Here is a 20,592-nt window from a genome sequence, read left to right as displayed (position 1 = left end):
TCACGCTCTTAAGCCTCCCTGGTAAGGTCTATTCAGGGGTTCTGGAGAGGAGGGTCCGTCGGATAGTCAAATCTCGGATTCAGGAGGAGCAGTGCGGTTTTTGTCCTGGTCGTGGAACACTGGACCATCTCTACACTCTCAACAGGGTCCTGGAGGGTGTGTGGGAGTTTGCCCAACCAGTCTACATGTGCTTTGTGGAATTGGAGAAGGCGTTCGACCGTGTCTCTCGGGGAACCCTGTGTGGGGTACTCTGGGAGTATGTGGTACCAGGCCCTTTGAAATGGGCTGTTAGGTCCCTGTATGACAGATGTCAGAGCCTGGTCCGCATTACTGGCAGTAAGTCAGGTTTGTTCCCAGTGAGAGTTAGACTCCGCCAAGGTTGCTCCTTGTCACAAATTCTGTTCATAACTTTTATGGACAGAATTTCTAGACACAGCCAAAGTGATGAGGGGATCCGTTTTGGTGGTCTTAGGATTGCGTCTCTGCTTTTTGCAGATGATGTGGTCCTATTGGCTTCATAAAGTCGTGATCTACAGCTTTTGCTGGAGCGGTTCGCAGCCGAGTGCGACACAGCCGGGATGAAGATCAGTTCCTCCAAATCTGAGGCCATGGTCTTGAGCCAAAAAAGGGTAGAGTGCCCTCTCCAGGTCAGGGAGGAGGTCCTGCCCCCAAGTGGAGGAGTTCAAGTATCTTGGGGTCTTGTTCACGAATGAGGGAAAAATGGAGCGTGAGATCGATAGGCGGATAGGTGCAGCGTCTGCAGTGAAGCGGGCGCTGTACCAGTCTGTCATGGTGAAGAGAGAGCTGAGTCAAAAGGCAAAGCTCTCAATTTACCAACAAAGTCCATGCTCAATAATCCAGGTATACAATCCAACATTTTTCAGTCAGGTCATCTGTACTCTCAATTTACCGATCGATCTACGTTCCTACCCTCATCTATGGTCATGAGCTTTGGGTTGTGACCGAAAGAACAAGATCATGGATACAAGCGGCCGAAAAGAGTTTCCTCTGCAGGGTATCTGGGCTCTCCCTTAGAGATAGGGTGAGAAGCTCGAACATCCGGGAGGGACTCAGAGTAGAGCCGCTGCCTCTCCACGTCGAGAGGAGCCAGTTGAGGTGGCTCGGGCATCTGGTTAGGATGCCTCCTGGACGCCTCCCTGGTGAGGTGTTCTGAACATGTCCCACCGGGAGGAGACCCAGAGGAAGACCCAGGACACGCTGGAGGGACTATGTTTCTCAGCCGGCCTGGAAAAACCTCGGAATTCCCCCAAAGGAGCTGGACTAAGTGGATGGGGAGAGGAAAGTCTGGGCCTCCCTACTTAAGCTGCTACCCCCGCGACCCGACCCCGGAAAAGAGGAAGAAAATAGATGGGTGGATGGATGGATGGTTCAGACATAAAAGCAAAAAGCGGGTAAAGATAATGTATATACAGTATGTATGTATGGATGGATGTATGGATGGATGGTTCAGACATGTCTACAACATAACTGCCAAGATACGTTTTATTTGGACAAAAGTAAGTCAGCTGTGGCAAATTTTTTTAGGCCTCTGCCATGTTGAGGAGTTTACATTTATAATTTTTATTGTTTAGAATAAACTCTGCATTTTCTGCTTTTACTGTCATTTAATTTCCAGCTGTTAATAATATCCATTAAAATCAAATAAATGCTTGCATCTTTCTGTAGCTACAGTATTTGATTATGTTTTAGAAATCCTAGGATATCGTCACATTGAAGGCAAAAGTAGCCCAAATCTGTTATTGTGCCTCTATGTGGCTCAGTTTGGAGTATTTTTTTAAATCAGTATTAATGTGACAAATTAGAATTTTTCAAATACAACACAATGCATGACAATGATACCAATATCGTGCAGTTTAAAACTTGAAACACCACTTGTCTTCATAGCGAACGTAACCCAGTCGTTTTTTTTATTTTACTTTTTAGATTTGTCTTGTCCTAGATGACAATAATCTACACCAACATATGATACTGACTTACATGTCGAATCCTATTGATAACGTAATGGGATTGATAATTTAATTTGTTTCTACTTTAAGTAAATTGTTCCCATTCCAGGCAAGATCAAATGTAAACACTGGACGAAACAAGCATAGCAGATAATAATGTTGTTTGCTCTGATTGCATAAATGGTAAATGGACTGTACTTATATACTTTGTAGCGCCTTTCTATCTTATTTCAAGATACTCAAAGCGCTTTACATAACAATCTGTGCCTCATTTACCCATTCATACAGCACTCTACTAGATCTACAAAGATGGGGGGTTCAGTGTCTTGCCCAGGGACACTTCGGCATGTGACTGCTGGTGGCTTCGAACCCCCAACTCTCACATTAGAGGACGACTGCTCTAACCACTCAGCCACAGCCGCCTCCACGCATAACAACTTCAAAATCAATACACACATGTTAACCTGCATAGCATCCATATTTTCTTTTGTAAACGCAGCGTGCTTCGTGTGGCATCGCATCTGCGGGTCACTACATATGGAGTCATTGCATTCAAAATTAAATAAATAGTGTTATTTAAAAATTAATAAATATTCCATTAAATAAATATATGTTCCCATGAAACAAAATATTTAAATAGAAATGTTTGTTTTTTCCAAGATTTATTTTTATTTATTTAAAGATTTTTATTTATTTCAAGATTAATTAATTAAATAAATAATGGAGTGTAATTTTGTGACACTTTTATTTTGTAAAGCTACTTTACACATTTCAGGGGCTTTTTATATTTAACCCCGTTTTTCATTTTAAGTGCTTTTCATTTCATGTTCTTATATTCAAATGAGGGGGCGGAGTTTCCTCTGTGGGGCTCTGTGGAACTAAGTTACACGAAGACTTGATGATTGTTTTTACGCCGGATGTTCTTCCTGACACAACCACAGCCACCGAGCTACCACAGCCTCTGTGTGGAGCAGAGAGCTGCCATCTAGGGTGCCCGGGGGAGCAGATGGTGGGGGTTAAGGGCCTTGCTCAAGGGTCCAGAGTGGGGCAAATGAGGGTGGAGGCAGGTTTGGGTGCTTCACCTTTCCCACCCACCCACATTTTGATGTTGTCGGTACCGGGAGCTGAACCGGCGATCTTCTGATCACAGGCCCACCTTCTAACCTCTGCGCCACCACTTCAAATAAATTCAAATGAGTAAATTCCTTAAAACCTGGATTTATTTCCCGATAGTTTCCAATCCCGTAGGCGTCAACGATGTTCTGGAAGCCTGATGTGAACTTGTTGGTCTTGTTGAAAGTAGGTGGAGTCTGCTTGGTCTGCATTCTGTTCAGAATTGAAGGCACCGTGGAGCCACTTCTCTCCTGTGAAACAGAGCGTTTCAGTAACATGAGGTCCAAGTGGAGGGGTCTGAAGTTTAAACATTATCCAACACAACACTTGGAATAACTTACTGGTCGTTTGATTTGAACTAAACAGACTAAAATTACACTCACTAGGAAATAAGCTGAGCGCCCAGACAAAGCAGTGAAAATAAAATGTTAAAAAGTCATGTGACTGTATCATGGTGACAACAATATTAGATCAAATAAATAAGAGTTGACAGTACGGACATGCTGCTATGTCCAGTTGATTCCAGCTGTTGAGACACAGTGTGTGATAATTCAGTCTGGTAAAGAGCCCAGTACCTATGTCTGTATATCAAGTGAAGATGTTATGAGGTTCTCTAATGCTTAGTGCACAATGATTCCTTTATGTAGTTTGTTAGACTACAGGAACCTTCACAACATGTGTGGGCGTGTCCTCATGTACGCACTGGTTCCAACACCAAGTCACTGTGACATCTGTGTGCTGCGTGCCAGGCAACTCGTGCTAACTCACTATGTTTACATGGACATAAGTAATCGGATTAAACAGCCATTTGGAATAAAAATGCGTCATGTAAACGCCCCACTCAGATTATTTTTGGTTGATTCTGCTAGATCCGAAAGAATTTGTAATCAGAACGAAACGGGTGGTTTATGCTGATTCATAATCCGAAAGGTGTGCATGTAAACACTTAATCTGTTCATTTTTTTCCCATGGTGAAAAACTGGTCGGTGAGCGACACAACATTTCTACTAGAAACTTTGAAAGAGGTCATTAAAACCTGTTGTGGGTCTATTTTGGGCGATCAGGTTTGTTTGTGTTCATCACGGAAGTAAACCAGAAGTAGAACTACTTCTGTGTTTTTTAAGGAGAGTTTACCACTCTGCATGTCAGCACTTCTGTTCAGAATAAAAGCCCGCTGCACGTAAACGCTCGTCGTGAAAGGATTGTGCCCATGTAAATGATACATTTGAATTATTTAATCTAAAAACATTTTAATCCGGTCCAAGAATTTTGAGCATGTACACATAGCTTATATGTGCTGCCCATCAGGTGCTGGTTTACTTTGCATCTTCTGTTTCTCACTCCAGCAACTGCCTGATAACACTATGACTCCACTTGTAATACTTACTGTATGCCCTCTGGTAATTGTTCTATTACCGTATGTGTTACATCTCAATTACATCCTCACTTTTGTCATCAATAATTAGTTTCAGAGATTGAGTCTGAGTCTAAATTTAAAGTAAAGTTTCTTGTAAGAAGGCAGAAGAAACAAAACATGAACATTGCCAAGTTGAAATTAACTTAGAAAAGAGAAATGTGCCATGCTTCACTGGTTTTCTATTACTGCACTTTGTAGAACAAAGAAGCAGAAATCTCACCGTTCCTCTGCGCAGAGCGAACTGGATTGAGTCCAGGTCTGACACCGGACACCACACTTCGGCAATCAAACACTTTTGGGTGACATCAATGTTGCAGAGGTTGAGTGTATGGTAGATGGCCTTCATCTTCCTGACCTTGATGAACCACACCCTCATAGTCCTAGAGGCGGCCTGTAGCACTCGCTGGCGATGGTCCTCCGTTTGGTTCAGAACCTATAACAATAGTATGAAGAAACCCTGGTTCAACAAGTTAGATGTCTGCATGACTCAAGCCTTGAAGAAGTATAGGTTAAAGTGATTTCTTTAATAGGTCACTGATTCCACACCCAGTTTCTTAAGGGGCTACAAAATTCATTGGTCTAACGAGCTACACTGATCTAAACTTTAAAACGAAGACATGATTTATGGTGTTTTGTGGTTGTTACTCAGCTGGAAGAGACACTTCTGGTGTTTAGTGAAAGACAAACGCTGGCCTGCAAAGAGTCAACACCACAAGAGCATAGCTCTGAGAAAAGGTTGACAGAAAATGAAAAACTAAATTACTGTAATTTATGAACTATTGAGCGCACCCAAATATAAGCCACGCCCACTAAATAAAAAATAATAATTTTGTACATATATAGTATACTTGTGTAGAAGCCGCAGGTGTCCACATTGTAACATGAGATATTAACACAGAAAGATGTTTTCAACTTAATATAATATGTACCATAAGTAATATGTACCATAATTAATATGTACCATAATTAATATGTACCATAATTAATATGTACCATAATTAATATGTACCATAACATACACAAATACGTACAGTAAATGTTTTTACCTGAACAGTGACTGTAACACGGCTGGTTAAAAAAATACAGTAGCTACCAGGAAGTCAGATCACTATCTTCACCATCCTCCTGAGCAGGACAGCTTGTGCTGATGGGGGGGAACAAAGTTTCCCAACACCCCCCTCGGAGCACAATGAGGAGGGGAGAAGAGAAGGGGGGGGGAGTGTGTTAGCAAAGTCCTCCCCCTCCGTTGGACCAATGAAACCATGTATCATTGGTCCACTGTGATATGTAAGAGGAGCCAGTTGAGTTGGCTTGGACATCTGTTTAGGATGCCTCCTGGACGCCTCCCTGGTGAGGTGTTCCAGACACGTCCCACCGGGAGGAGACCCAGAAGAAGACCCAGGACACGCTGGAGGGACTATGTTTCTCAGCTGGCCTGGGAACGCCTCGGTATTCCCGGAGGAGCTGGACCAAGTGGCTGGGGAGAAGGAAGTCTGGGCCTCCCTACTTAGGCTGCTACCCCCGCGACCTGACCCCGGATAAGCGGAAGAAAATGGATGGATGGATATCAGCGTCTTTTCTCTGACTTGTTTTCATACTTTGTGAAACACATAGAGCATCAAAGCAAACCATCAACTGATGCACTAACGTTATCTCTGACGTACCATTTGGAGGTCATCGATGCGGCTGTTAACTCCAGCAAGCATCTCCTTCCTCTCCTGTGGGGTTTCAGGGCATGGATAAAGAGAGGCACGGAACCTGGAGACATGCACTCAGTGTTAGCTTACTGCATCAAACACAGGCTTTTTACTACGCTCTGCTAATTACGTCTCTAACTCGGCACAGTACTGTGACAATAAAGTCCAGTAAGTTGAACTAAATTCAAAACAAGTTGATACACAGGTTTTCTACCAATACGCTATGTTCAAATATATTCAAAAATCTACAGTTTTTTGGCACATATTCCAACACTAACCTTTAATTAATCAAAAATCAAACCTAAACAATTGCAAATGTTCTGCTGTGAACCCTCTGTATTTAATTCAGGATCAAATGCTGATTCTGCAGAGTCTGAAGGTCCGAGTATCAATCTCATCTTATACTTGTGTTCATATCTATAAATCTATAGAACCAATAAAAACAGTAACTAATCCTGATGAGGACAGAGAATCCAGTCTAAACAGAAACAACAGATGGTTCATCGTGGGACACCAACCCCTCACAGATCTTCTTCACCCTGTTCTTCAGCTGGTCACCTTGGAAAAAGATGATGAACACTGATTTGTGAACTTGGTCCCCCTGTTTAAAAAAAAAAACAACAGCAAAGTGACACAAGTTGTTAGTGCGTTTTAGATCAAGTTTAGATTTCTGTTAAAGCATTTCATGTGCTCTGTATTTAAAGAATATGCAAAGTAAATTTAAAAAGACGACCTAAACTTCTAAGAAACAAAGCTGACGGCACAATATGAGAGCACCACCGCTCTCCCCACCGCTCTCCCCACCGCTCTCCCCACCCCTCCTGCTGTTTCAAATGAGGCTGAACTGCAGACCGGAAAATACTAAAACAACAATGACGCCAGATGCACATAAAACATAAAGTCCTTGTTTCTGGGTTTTGTAGAGGGGATGTGAACAAATGAAATCCTACCTGTTGCAGATAGCTCATTGAAAAACTTGTTTTGGAGAGATAAAGTTTATTTCTGATCAGAATATTAAGAGTCTGAATGGAGCCAAGACCAAAGTGAATTGTTGTCAACAACTCAAAACAACTGTACGTTTCTTGCAGCTACTCCCTTCTGCAGGGGTCGCCACGGCAACTGAACTTGCATGAAAGATTGGGAAATTCTTTTACACCAGATGTTCTTCCTGATGCAACCTGGGCTCGAACCGGCAGCCCCAGGGTTACAAGGCTTACCCACTGAGCTAACGCAGCCCATTAAATCTAATCCCTAAAATTTCATAGTGGTTTACACAAACGCCATTTTAGAAACCTTAGCATCGCCATCAGTTTCACCGTCCACGGGCTTTTACTTGTGTTATCTGCAAATGCAATCAGCTGCAGCAACTAACACAAATATCTCCTACACAGATAAATGATTTTTGCCAGAATAAAGATGTAATGCGAAATTAACAGGTGTAGACAACTTTACAAAATAGTGTTTCCATGAAATGTAGTAACAGGTTTTGGTGCTGAAGATGTTCAGAGGTGGCAGTAATCCACTTTGGTCTTGCTTCTGTTTAAATCAGCTGTTAGCTCCATCAATCTAGACAGACTTAAACTCTTGCTCTTTCCTAACTGATGTTGTTCTGACCTATTTTCAACAATGTAATTGTTCAAACTTTCCACTAACCCCTATTCTAAATGGGCAGAACATCCCTTTAAATATACAGGGATGTTGGGGTTAATTCAGAATAGTTAAAATAAATGATCAATTTGAAGCACATTCACCGATAAATTGCTTTAATTTATATTTTTAGGTTTCATTTATTGGCACAGAAATTATTTTTTTGTGGATTTCTAGATTTTTCTGAATTTATTCTTGATTTAATCTCAGTATTTAACACGGAGTTTTAAATAATTTATTTAAACTCAAGCATCAGTGCACGTGTTTTCTGAAGCTCGTTTAGTTTAGTGCTGACCGTAGTGGGGTCCTCCAGAGGGTCTTCGATCTCTGCCTTTCGTAAGAAGACGTTTCCACGACACACCCTCCACAGCATCCTCTCAAAAGTGGGAATCCTCTCCCTGCTGATGACTCCAGCAACAAACCTGCTCAGACAAGATGTACAAAATAAATTAATGAAATCACTGTGAGCTCCATCAAAAGCAAGAAAACTAATTATTTACACACTGATTGGGAAGAATAGTTGCTGTTTTTTTACAGTTGTGAAAGATAAGTGAGTGTGTCTCATTCATTCAACCTTTATTTATTCAGGTTAATCCCATTGAGCCTCGGGGACTCATTTGCAAACCAGACCTGGTCATTGGTGGGGCGACTGTGGTGACAGCAAAACGCCACAACGTGGAGCGACTCTTCATCAGCTAACACTTTAGCTTTAATGCTAACTTCCTGCCTGGCAGCAGGAGAGCAGAAAAACATGAGGAGTTCAGGCGGCTCTGACAAACAGTCTTTCTCCAGGAGGCTCTTTCAGGTGGAGGCGTCTTGAAAGAAGCACTGACGAATAATGTGAAGAGTAATTTGTTTAAAAAGAGTAAAGGATGTGATGATCAGGTAAAAATGCTGCAGATCTGAGGATCAGAACTGATGATTCAGTTCAAAATACAAAAATAATTTATTAAAAATACACTGGATTTCAAATGTTACTGACTGAGCTTAAAATAAATGAGCTATATGTTTAAATATCTGTTTCCTGCTACAGTAAACCATCCATGATGTCCCCCTTGTTCCTAATCAGGGTCAGGGTGGGGGCTGGAGCCTTTGGGTGAAGACAGGGGACAGCCTGGACAGGTCTCCAGTCCATCACAGGGACACAGTCAGAGACAATCAATCATTCACACTCCGTCACACCTAGGCACAATTTAGTCACAGAAGAACCAAAAAACTTTTAAACTGAGAACTTGAGTTCTTGATTGAGTTCTAATCACTAATAATTTATGGTAAATAATTATTGATAATCATTGTGAGGAGTTCTTAACATTAATATGTGATCAGACAGTCATAGCCACATATATATAAATGTATTTTAATACTATAATTAAAAGTGAGACATGCAAATGAATGTTTGTATGAAACATGTGGCCGTTGGCGTTACTCGGCCCCACTGAAGCTGCTCTCAGTCCCAAACTTGTTGGTGACCCCGCTCCAGATCAAACCATGAAATCAAAGTGTTGCTTTACTATAGATCACCCCTAGATGCGTATGAGGCAACAGAATTTATCTTGCCACATTTGACTGTTTTAAAATTTGGGGGCAGCACTTCTTGGTCTGCTGCCTTCATACATCTCCTCCTACATGTCTCTGTGTGAGTGCAGCTACAGCGTGCGCTCTCAGGACATCATTACCTGCAGTGTTCCCTCAGTGCGGACTGAACTAGACAAAAGGTCCTTCTCCTACTCCGCTCCTGTTTCCTGGAATATCTTACAAAAAGACCTGAAGCTCTCGACCTTGAACTCTCTAAGTGGCTTCAAACATCTGATAAGTTCCTGAGAAAAACCAACACAGACACGTTCCTGTTTTTAGTTTTCTACACCGCCTTATAATGTTGATGTTTTTGTTTCTGGGTTTTATTAATATCATTTCTTCCATTTATTTTTCATTTTATACTGTAGGGGCTGCGATGGGGTAGAGGCAGGGCAGCGACATGGGACCCGGAAGTCCCAGGTTCAATCCCCAGCCATTCCCACATCTCGTGGTGTCTCTGAGCGAGACACCCAATCTTGAATTGCTCCCCAGGTGCTTACATAGCTGCCCACTGCTCCACCTGGGTGTACCCCAGGTGCGATGGGTTAAATGCAGAGTCAATTTTGTCGTTGTATGGGAACATCAATGACGGCAACACATAGCACTTTATTTTTTATGCTTTTTATGATTGTCTGCTGTTGTCATCTGTGTTCTTTGTTTAACTCAGGTGTCTCTTGTAAATGAGTCCTCAAGGCTCAATGAGACTAACCTGTAGAAATAAAGGTTGAATTCAATTGAATGTAATCACATGTTGAAGTGTCCCTGGGCAAAACACTGAACCATCATTGCCTCCAATGTGTGTCCCATCTGGGCAGCACGGTGGCGCAGTTGGTAGAGCTGCTGCCTCTCAGCAAGCAGGTCCCTGGTTCAAATCCCGGCCGGGGGCCTTTCTGGGTGGAGTTTGCATGTTCTCTCCGTGCATGCGTGGGTTTTCTCCAGGTACTTCAGTTTCCTCCCACAGACCAAAAACATGCATGTTAGACTGATTGGTAACTCTAAATTGTACCTAGGTGTGAGTGAGTTGTTTGTCTCTATGTGTCCCTGTGATGGACTGGAGACCTGTCCAGGGTGTCCCCCACCTCTCACACAGTGATGGCTGGACATGGACACCAGCGACCCAAAAAAGAAAGAGGTGGGTAAAGATGATGGTGGTGTGTCCCATCGGTGTATGAATGTGATCTAAAGCTCTGATTAGTCTCTGTAGAATGATTTGTTAGATTAAATTTGTATAGATCTAGTAGAGAGCTGTATGAATGTGTGTGTGTGGAGGTAAATGAGGGCACAGATTGTTGTAAAGAACTTTGTGTATCTTGATTAGATAGATGGAGCTATATAAGTACAGTCCATTTACCATTTAAAACTAAATCCAGTATCTCACTGAGCTGAATTTATAAGCAAATAGTTGGAAACAATTTTCACTTCTAGTCAGAGTGAACTGTGGCACATCTATGTTACATGACTGTTGCACAAACTAGACAAAAAAATGGGCCTAAATATGTGAGGAATGCATCATACATAAATACTTGAGCACTGTTGAATGACAGAATTGCAGATTTTGGACACTTGTGATTGCTGAACAGCTATGAGAATGTCATGCAAAAGTGGTGCAACAGGAACCTGTGACAATTAAGAACATCGTTAAATTAGAATAGTGAATGTTTGCAGTTTACAAGATGAGTTTTTCTGGACTGGAATTGAACAAGGAATGTAATTAAAACAACATTTGTAGTGCAAGATATTCAAAGTGTGTAGGAGTTGAACTGTGTAGAAGAACAGAGAACAAAGTCCATGCTCAATAATCCAGGTATACAATCCAACATCTTTCAGTCAGGTCATCTGAACAGTTTCTTTTTTTGAGCTGAAACATTTCGCCTTCGATCCGGAAGGCTTCATCAGTCAAGGAAACGCACAACAGAACTGATTCTTCCCCCAACAGCTTTCTCCAAAGTGGAACAAACCAGTTCTGCTTGTGATAAGATGGTCTCTTTGGTACGCCCCCTCCTCCATTGCTGTGATGAAACCTTCCGGACCGAAGGTGAAATGTTTCAGCACAAACAAACAAAAAAAGAAACTGTCCAGATGACCTGACTGAAAAATGTTGGAAGAACATAGAGTTTTTTTTTTTTTTTTTTTGTCTGAAGTAGTGCAGAGTGATCGATCCTGGTGAGGGAACTTTATTCACCACCAGGTGCAATGGTGGAGCCAGAGGGTGGCCAATGGTGGCCAATGGTGGCCTTGGCCACCCTAGATCAATCTTCGTCCATCCCAATCACTTGAGAAAACTATAATTTTAGGCAATATTAAAACTAGAAAGCATCATTTACTCTAATTATAGGGGTGTCCAGTTTACATATAAATGTAGCATACATATGACGGTGGCCATTTTGTATTTTAACATTGCAACCCAGTTTTATATAGTGATCTTTCTTACACCTACATGTAGCCACACACCAAAATGAAAGCTGGCACCTCACTTATATTTCATGTTATCATGATCACAACATGCACGGAGTGACAGATGGTACAGTATTTGTAATTCCCACTCTTTGCTCTGTGATTGGGAACAATAAATATATTACCAACAGAAATCTCAGCAACGCTGGTCAATATGAAAATATATTTCCCCTCTACATCATCAGCTTCAACTTTAATTCAGATATTAATGTAAGAAAAAATAAAACATGTTTCCCCCTAACTGCAGCTTCTTTGGTCTCACGGTTGGTGTTTGCCAGTGGAAAGGACATTTGATCAACATCTAATTATGATACACCGACTTCAGAAGACATTGAACTTTTTTTATTTCATGTTACTTAATAATTCAATATTTGTTTTACATCAGTCAATTAAAACTGACTTTTTTTGGCTTCTCCGTTCTTTTTTTTGGGTCACAACAGCGAATTAACTCGCACAAAGACTTGACAATTATTTTCACGCCAGATGTCCTTCCTGACACAACCACAGACCACTGAGCTACCACAGCCTCTGAGTGGAGCAGAGAGCTGCCAGCTGCCCGGGGGAGCAGATGGTGGGGGTTCAGGGCCTTGCTCAAGGGCCCAGGGCGGGGAAACAGGGTGGAGACAGGTGTGGGTGCTTCCCCTATCCCACCCACATTTTGATGTTGTCTGTCCGGGAGTTGAACCAGCGATCTTCCGATCACAGGCCCACCTTCTCTAACCTCTGCGCCATCACTCCACACCACTAATGTTTATATATTATAAAATAATGTTTCAATCCAATTTTCTGTTTATGATATTGACAAGAAAAGAATCAGCTGTGTTTTTACAGACAGTTCAACTAAAGCCAGCTTCTGTTAACACAGACATAAAGCTGGGTTCAGAGAGCCTCCTCTGTGATTTTGAAAACTCTGACTTTGAGACCAGCTCCTCCAAATCTGAGGCCATGGTCTCAGTTGGAAAAGGGTTGATTGTTCTCTTCAGGTTGAGGTTCTGCCTCAAGTGGAGGAGTTCAAGTATCTTGGGGTTTTGTTCACAAGTGAGGGAAGAATGGAGCGTGAGATTGACAGAAAGATTGGTGCAGCGTCTGCAGTATTGAGGACTCTGTGCCGGTCCGTTGTGGTGAAGAGTTAGCTGAGCGGTAAGGCAAAGCTCTCTGTTTACCAGTCACTCTACATTCCTCCCCTCACCTCTGGTCATGAACTCTGGGTAGAGACAGAAAGAACAAGATCATGGATCCAGGAGGTTGAAATGAGTTTCCTCTGCAGGGTAGCTGGACTCTCTAAAGACAGGACGAGAAGTTCAGTTATCAGGAGAGACTCGGAGTAGAACCACTGCTCCTCCACGTTGAGAGGAACCAATTGAGGTGGTTTGGGCATCTGGTAAGGATGCTTCCTGGGCTCCTCCCTCGGGAGGTGCTTTGGGCATGTCCCAACTGGGAGGAGACCCCGGGGAAGACCCAGGACACACTGGAGAGATTATGTCTCTCAGTTGGCCTGGGAACACCTTGGAGTCCTCCTAGAAGAGCTGGAAGAGGCTGTGGAGAGATGTCTGGACCTCCCTGATCAAGATGCTGCCTCCACAACCTGACTTCAGAACAAGCAGAATGCATGCATGTATGCATGTATGCATGCATGCATGTATGCATGCATGTATGCATGTATGTATGTATGTATGTATGTATGTATGGATGGATGGATGGATGGACATATGTATGTATGTATGTATGGACGTATGTATGTATGTATGTATGTATGTATGTATGTATGGACGTATGGATGGATGGATGGATGGATGGATGGATGGATGGATGGATGACTTTGAGATCGACAAAGCTTGTTAACTGTTCATCTCATGTTGTAGTTCAGCCTCTAATGTGTTTTTTTCCAGAACTGCTTCATCCTACAGTTTGAAGCCATACTCCGTTCATCTTACACACAAGAAGATTGTGCAGAAAAAGGTGGCTGGATGATGCAAAGCTTGTTTTACCCTAGCCTGAGTGGGGCCCCGCGGCCCCCCTCGCTGCCCTCCATCAGAGCTGAGGACTCCTCCAACAGGTTGGGATCTTCCATCTGTAAACCACAACATCACTTTAGTTGGTATAAACCAGACTTTAATGGTTGCAGTGCTCTAGAAAAAAGTCAAATCTGAAAATCAACTTTTGATCGAACACACCCTGTGACCCACTGACTGGTGATCTACTAGCTCATTAAAGTGCAGCTGACAGGTGAGAGGTATGCACGCACCTCATCGAAGAACTGCTGTGTTCGATGCAGGATGTGTTTGAGCTCAGTCAGCTCAAGAAAGTTCTTCTTCAGAGCTTCCTGGTTGGTGTTGATCTCCTTCAGTTCATTCTCCAGCTTCTCAAATGTTGCCTGCAGAGAAGAGCCGTCACCTTCAGTCCAGGCTAATTCTCAGTTTCAGAGATGAAAAGTACACAGATGAATTCAGACACATATAGAAATAGAAGTTTCTGTTTTTATGTGTTTGAATTCTCAAGACAAAAGATGTTAAATCACTGATTACCTCCAAGTCGATCATATCTCTGGGAAAAGGTACTTCTGGGTTCTCTCCAGTGTCCACCATTGGGATGTTGGCCTTTTTAATCTCCTTCTCAACAAACCCTGATCAGAGAAAAAGCTCGTGAATCGTTCAGTTTTCACAGCAGAAAACAAAAACAGAGCTCTTTGATTTCATCACGGGCAGCACGGTGGCGCAACTGGTAGAGCTGCTGCCTCTCAGCGAGCAGGTCCCTGGTTCAAACCCCGGTCCAGGTGCCTTCTGGGTGGAGTTTGCATGTTCTCTCCGTGCATGCGTGGGTTTTCTCCGGGTACTCCGGTTTCCTCCCACAGACCAAAAACATGCATGTTAGGCTGATTGGTAACTCTAAATTGTCCCTAGGTGTGAGTGAGAGAGTGAACGGTTGTTTGTCTCGTTTGTCTCTATGTGGCCCTGTGATGGACTTGCGACCCGTCCAGGGTGTACCCCGCCCCTCGCACAGTGATTGCTGGACATGGGCACCAGCGACCCCCGTGACCCAAAATGGAATAAGCGGGTAAAGATAATGGATGGATGGATGGATTTCATCACTCACTTAGTTTCCTGTCCATCTCCTCACATCTCCTCACTTCATTCACAAACTTGCGCTGGAACACGTTAACATCTGGATTTAGCTGGGTAAAAGAAAAGACCAAAGAAGGCATTTACTCGAGCAAGGCCAACAGTCCTGAGCGCTTGTTCCTGCCAATATGTTCAAATGAATTTTAAAAACACAGACTGAAGTTAATTTGTATTTAAGAAAAAAAAATCTGTAAATCAGATGTTCTAATCAAAATATTTGAAATATGTGAAGATACGACAGACACAAGAGTGGACATGCAGTTACTAGTTCCAAGTAATACCAGCATATTAAAAAGTCTTGTGTCAAAACCACTGAATATCTTCGTTGTGCCATTCCTACAAATTTAGTGAATAAAAACAACAAAGGTGTATTTATTATTTTCACACATTACCAGACCTGTTGCTGTCGTTCACTTGTGTACAGTAACAGAGGGGTACTTCCTCTAAACTTTAAGCTTGTTAAAAAAGACACTGCCACTTGGTAAATGATAACTGGACTGCACTTATTCAGCATCTTTCTATCGAATCAAGACACTCCATGCTCTTTACAACACAACCTGTGTCTTCATTTACCTCCACACACATTCATACTCTGCTACATCTATACAGAGAATAATCAGAGCTTTATCACATTCATACACTGATGGAACACACATCAGAGGCAACGAGGGGTTCAGTGTCTTGCTCAGGGACACTTCAACAAGTGACTGCATAATCATGGAATCAAACCCCCAACCCTCCCATTGGAGGATGACTGCTCAAACCACTCAGCCACAGCCGCCCTGAGTTGGTTCATTTTTTAAGCTCTTTTAAAAATTAACAGTTGATCACAAATTGGTTTAAAATCTGTCCTCGGTGGAAGAAAAAACGGACAGATTTCAACCAGCAGTGTTTCCCCTACTGTTATACAAGGAGGGCGCCCCGCCCATTCCACAACTGAACTGCCAGCACTGACGTAGTGCTAAGCTAGCAAACCCCCCCCCCCCCATCAGCGTAGAAATGTATGGATGCATTAGGGATGTTTTTATCTACATTATGTAGATTGTAAAGAGGGTGGGTCCTAAGACTGAGCCTTGTGGTACACCATTGTTGACTGTTAAATAACTGGAGGAAGTACCATTATGTTGAACACATTGCCTCCGGTCTGAAAGATAGTTAGAGAACCAACCAATGGTGTGTTCTGAGAAACCAATTTCTGAGAGTTTATGACACAAGATGTCATGATCCACAGTATCAAAAGCTTTAGACAGGTCTAAGAAAAGTGCAGCACAATAATCCTTAGCATCCAGTGCTTCAACAACGTCATTAAGAACCTTCAGTGAAGCAGTGGTTGTGCTGTGTTGTTTCCTGAAACCAGATTGATGTGGAGGCAAGATGTTAAATGAGTCCAGGTAATTTTTGATTTGAGAGTTTATCAGTTTTTCTAGAACCTTGGCTAAAATGCAGAGTTTAGAGATTGGTCCATAGTTGTTCAGTGATGTGGGGTCACCTCCCTTCAGCAAAGGAAGAACAAAGGCTGTTTTCCAAGTGTCTGGGATGGAGTTTTGTCTTATGGAGAGATTGAAGATGTGGGTCACAGGGACTGTGATGATATGAGCAGCCAGCCTTAAGAAATAAGGTGGAAGTTCATCTGGACCTGCAGATTTTTTAGGATCAAGATCTTTTAACAGTTTATTGACCTCACTGACTGAGAATGGAGAAAAAGAGAAGCTGTGATTAACTGAGGATTGACTTGTAGGAGGGATTTGATTTGTAGAAGTTTGGTTATTAAGTGAAGTGGCTGATCTTCCATTAGTAACTGTGTCAAATAAAGAACCAGAAGCAACAAAGTGTTTGTTGAAACAGTTCAGGATCTCGTGCTTATTTGACACAGGAACAGAATTAATGAGAAGTTGTGATGGGAGGTCAGATGATTGGGGGGTGCCTGAGAGAGATTTGATGGTTTTCCAGAATCTGTTGGGGTCATTTAGATTTTTGGAGGTCTGAGATAAGAAATAGTTGTTTTGCTGCTTTGACAGCAGTTGTACATTTATTCCTCATCTGTCGAAAACTCAACCAATCAGTGTCTGAGTCAGATTTTCTCGCTGTGGCCCAAAGATGATCTCTCCTGTGCAGGAGGTCAGCTAGCTCTGGAGTAAACCAGGGGCTGTCTTGTCCCTTTATTCTGAACTGATGAAAAGGAGCATGTAAGTTCAGGAAATAAATGAAATTATTATGGAAATAGTTCCAAGCGGAGTTCACGTCATCAGTTAACAGAATATGATGCCAGTCAAAGTGAGACAGATCCCAGAGGAATGACTGTTCACAAAAACGTTTCAGATCCCTTTTTTGAATTAATCTGGGCTTAGAAGGTGGAAGTTTATATTAGATTATATTAGGTCTTATTACACTATAACATTCCAGTGTTTCCCCTACCGTTGTCCTCTTTGGATAATGGTAGTGGTACCCCAGTGGTACCAGTGTGGTACCACTGGGGTATCACTGGGCACATTTGGGTTGAATCCATCTAATTTCCTTTAAAATTGCAAACAAGCCCTGACTCACAGAAGACTGCACTTTACCATTCACGTTTAATATTTCTGGTTATGACTTTAAACAAAATGCCTTTCTCACAACAATCAGACTTACATCTCTAAACTGGACCATGCCCAGTTCTCCCAGCTCGCTGACACAGCAGTAGGCCGCCTCTGACTGGAGAAAGAGCTGAGCTAAGGTCATCTCTTCGCTTCGAAAGAGTTCCCCCATGATGATCTCAACACACCACGTCAGTTAGAGAAATCACAAACTGCAACAAGAACAGAAACAAAGAAAACGTCAGCAGGAAATCAAAGGACATAAAGCAGAGGACATCCATAATAACCTCTATTTTTCTTATTTTACTTTATATCTGACAGGATTTATTTGTAGTTCATTTGATGAGCCTTGGCTGCAGGGAGGTGCCGTGGAAGTTCTGTCCAGTTTGTGAAGCTCAGCTGAAATCTTGCTGTGTGGTTTTGATCTTTACTGTAATTTACATATGAGCAGTTGTTTATTTGACCTGTCTTAGTAAATGTTGCCATATTAATTCAGTTTGTTACGGTGTGACACTGTGTTTTAATGCATAATAAACCACAGAAAATCACCCATGGACTTAACAGATGCAGAAAAAATCATGCTGCCTGAACACGTTTACAGTTGAATAAGGAAAAATTTAAAGTGACATCTGGAGCAGCCAGATGCAAGAGGTGCACACGTTTGGACTGTCACGATCCGTGTCTTTTGTCTTATTTGTTAGTGTTTTTTGATTCTGGTATCTTGTTTTTCTTGTTTTCCCCTCATGTAGTTCAGCTCCTAGCCCCGCCCACTCTCACCTGGTCCTCACTGTCTCTCTCCAGGTGTTGTCATTTCTCCCTCATCAGTCTCCCTTTAAACATCGTGTCCTTTTCCTCATCCGTTGTCCGTGCATTAAGCTACAGAAGCTGTCGCTTTGTTCCACCCGTGTCTTCCAGAGCTTTTTCTCCTTGTCAGTATTTTGCTTCCACGTCAGCTTTGTTTTCATTTTTTTAATAAATGAGTTTCTCTTATATTAACCTGAGCTTTTTGGGTTTCTGTCTGCCCCTGGGTTCAATACTCAACAATCATGATAAAGACAGAGTTTGTGTGAACTGTTATGAAATCTTTAAGTTTTATAAGGCAGCACCAACCCACTCATCAGTTGGGTTAAAATTAAACTTTGTTTTTTCAATACTGAGGTTTCAAGCCGGTCAGAGCAGATGGTCTCTGGTCCTGAGCTGGTTCTGCTGGAGGTTTCTTCCTGTTAAAGGGAGTTTTTCTTTCCACTGTCTCCACTGTGCTTGCTCAGGATGGGAGACTGCAACGAAGCCAAGATTCATCTTGTCTGCTGGATTCCTCAGATATAGAACTTTACTAATTGTCTTTTATGTGAATGTTCCTGTAAAGTCCCTGAGACAACTTTGTTGTGATTTGGTGCTTTATAAATAAACTGAATTGAACTGAATCAAGAGTTATCTACAAGTATGATATTATTTTTCATAACCTTCTATTTACATCAGGCAAATGGACAGATCACCACTTCTGGACCATTTTTACCACCTGACGCTGAAAGCAAAGGAAGGGTGATAATGGTTTTGCCTGTGTGTGTTGATCTGTGTGTACCGTTAGCAAAATATCTCATGTACTTGTGGACAAAATTTTTATAAAAATCTTTTAAAGTAATCAGTGCATAAACATGTGGTTGGTTCACTATGCAAGTGTGCTGCTTGTGGGACTGAGTTTGTTTGTGGCTCCTCGGACTGACGAAGTCCTTTGGATGAAAGATGAAACATCTCAACAACAAAACAAAGAAAATACACCATCAGATGACCTGACTGAGCATTGTTGGATTGTTTTACCTGGATTACTGAGCATGAACTTAGATCTTCAATTAAGTTTTACGGTCAGCTCCATTTAAGATGGCCGCCACAGCTAAGAAACCTAGTAAATACAGAAATATCAATGAATCAGTTTTACAGATGAGCTCAAATTGGGTATGGTAGTAGCTTGGATTGATCCCTAGCACATATTCTGAGTGCTAACACCTACTTTTACCATTACCTACTGGAGTAAATGGTAAATGGTCTGTACTTATAGTATGTAGTACCTTTCCATCTCATCAAGCTCTTTACTACAATCTGTGCCTCACTGACCCATTCATACAGCTCTATACTAGATCTCTACAAAGCTAATAGAACAAATCATTCTAAAGAGACTAATCAGAGCTTTATCACATTCATACACTGATGGGACACACATCAGAGGCTATGAGGGGTTCAGTGTCTTGCCCAGGGGCACTTCAACATGTGGATTCGAACCCCCAACTCTTGCATTGGAGGACGACTGCTCTAACTACTGAGCCGCAGCCGCCCATCCATCCATACTCTCTTGATTTAGTTTGGTCTGTTAGTTTAGTATTTCTGAAACACTGCATGGATTTTAATGGAACTTTTGGAATACAATCACACACCAGTTTAACCAGTTTAACCAGTTTAAGAAGCACAAAGCTGGCGCTATAACTGAAGTTGGCTTTAAAGATGCTGATGAAATGTTGTGTGGTAGTAGCTGAGAGTCATCATTATAAAATAAACTGAACACTAACACTTCCTGTAAGAGCTCACATTATTACAAGAGACTGATGGAAGACGTTGTTCAAGGTTTGACAAAACAAATACAACTCCATCCCTCCTCTTCAGAAAACGATCGCAGGTGAAAGGCGGAGGGCGATATGCATTCCTTCAAGGAATGCATATCGCCTGTAACAAATTACATGAGCTGTTCTGCACTTCAGGTATGCTGGCTGTAATTATCCATATGGGTGATAATGTTTTGCTTTTATTCTGCCTGCTGGCATCAGGCAAAAGGCCTGACACACTAAATCCTCCTGGCTAACAGCTGGCTGTGCGTGATGCGTCTCTTCTGTTTGTCTCACAGTAAAAGTCAGTCTCAGAGCCTGATGCTGATGTGCAGCCTCCTCTCTGCTGCGGCCCGTCCTTCACCGCTCAAGGACGCCATGATGCTGCAGCCTCTGCTCCTCATCCACCCTTCACTGCGTCAGCACCGCCTCTGCT

The 20,592-nt window shown here is 42.3% G+C and overlaps 1 protein-coding gene across 1 annotated transcript in view; it reads right to left on the bottom strand.

Annotated features, from left to right (window-relative positions):
• LOC119423735 (V-type proton ATPase 116 kDa subunit a1) overlaps window positions 1-20,592 on the bottom strand; it is a gene marked incomplete at its 3' end in the record, with an annotated part of 51,933 nt that overhangs the window by 30,923 nt on the left and 418 nt on the right. Inside the window, 10 exon segments of the mRNA XM_037691142.1 lie at window positions 3,181-3,331; window positions 4,718-4,930; window positions 6,162-6,255; window positions 6,713-6,795; window positions 8,137-8,263; window positions 13,859-13,941; window positions 14,116-14,244; window positions 14,396-14,493; window positions 14,964-15,042; window positions 17,618-17,774. Of these exon segments, the coding sequence (XP_037547070.1) occupies window positions 3,181-3,331; window positions 4,718-4,930; window positions 6,162-6,255; window positions 6,713-6,795; window positions 8,137-8,263; window positions 13,859-13,941; window positions 14,116-14,244; window positions 14,396-14,493; window positions 14,964-15,042; window positions 17,618-17,734 (1,174 nt within the window).

The sequence above is a fragment of the Nematolebias whitei genome, chromosome 17 (genome assembly GCF_014905685.2).
Source record: "Nematolebias whitei isolate Nwh7 chromosome 17, NemWhi1, whole genome shotgun sequence".
NCBI lineage: Eukaryota > Metazoa > Chordata > Actinopteri > Cyprinodontiformes > Rivulidae > Nematolebias > Nematolebias whitei.
This window is presented reverse-complemented; position numbering and strand designations above follow the sequence as displayed.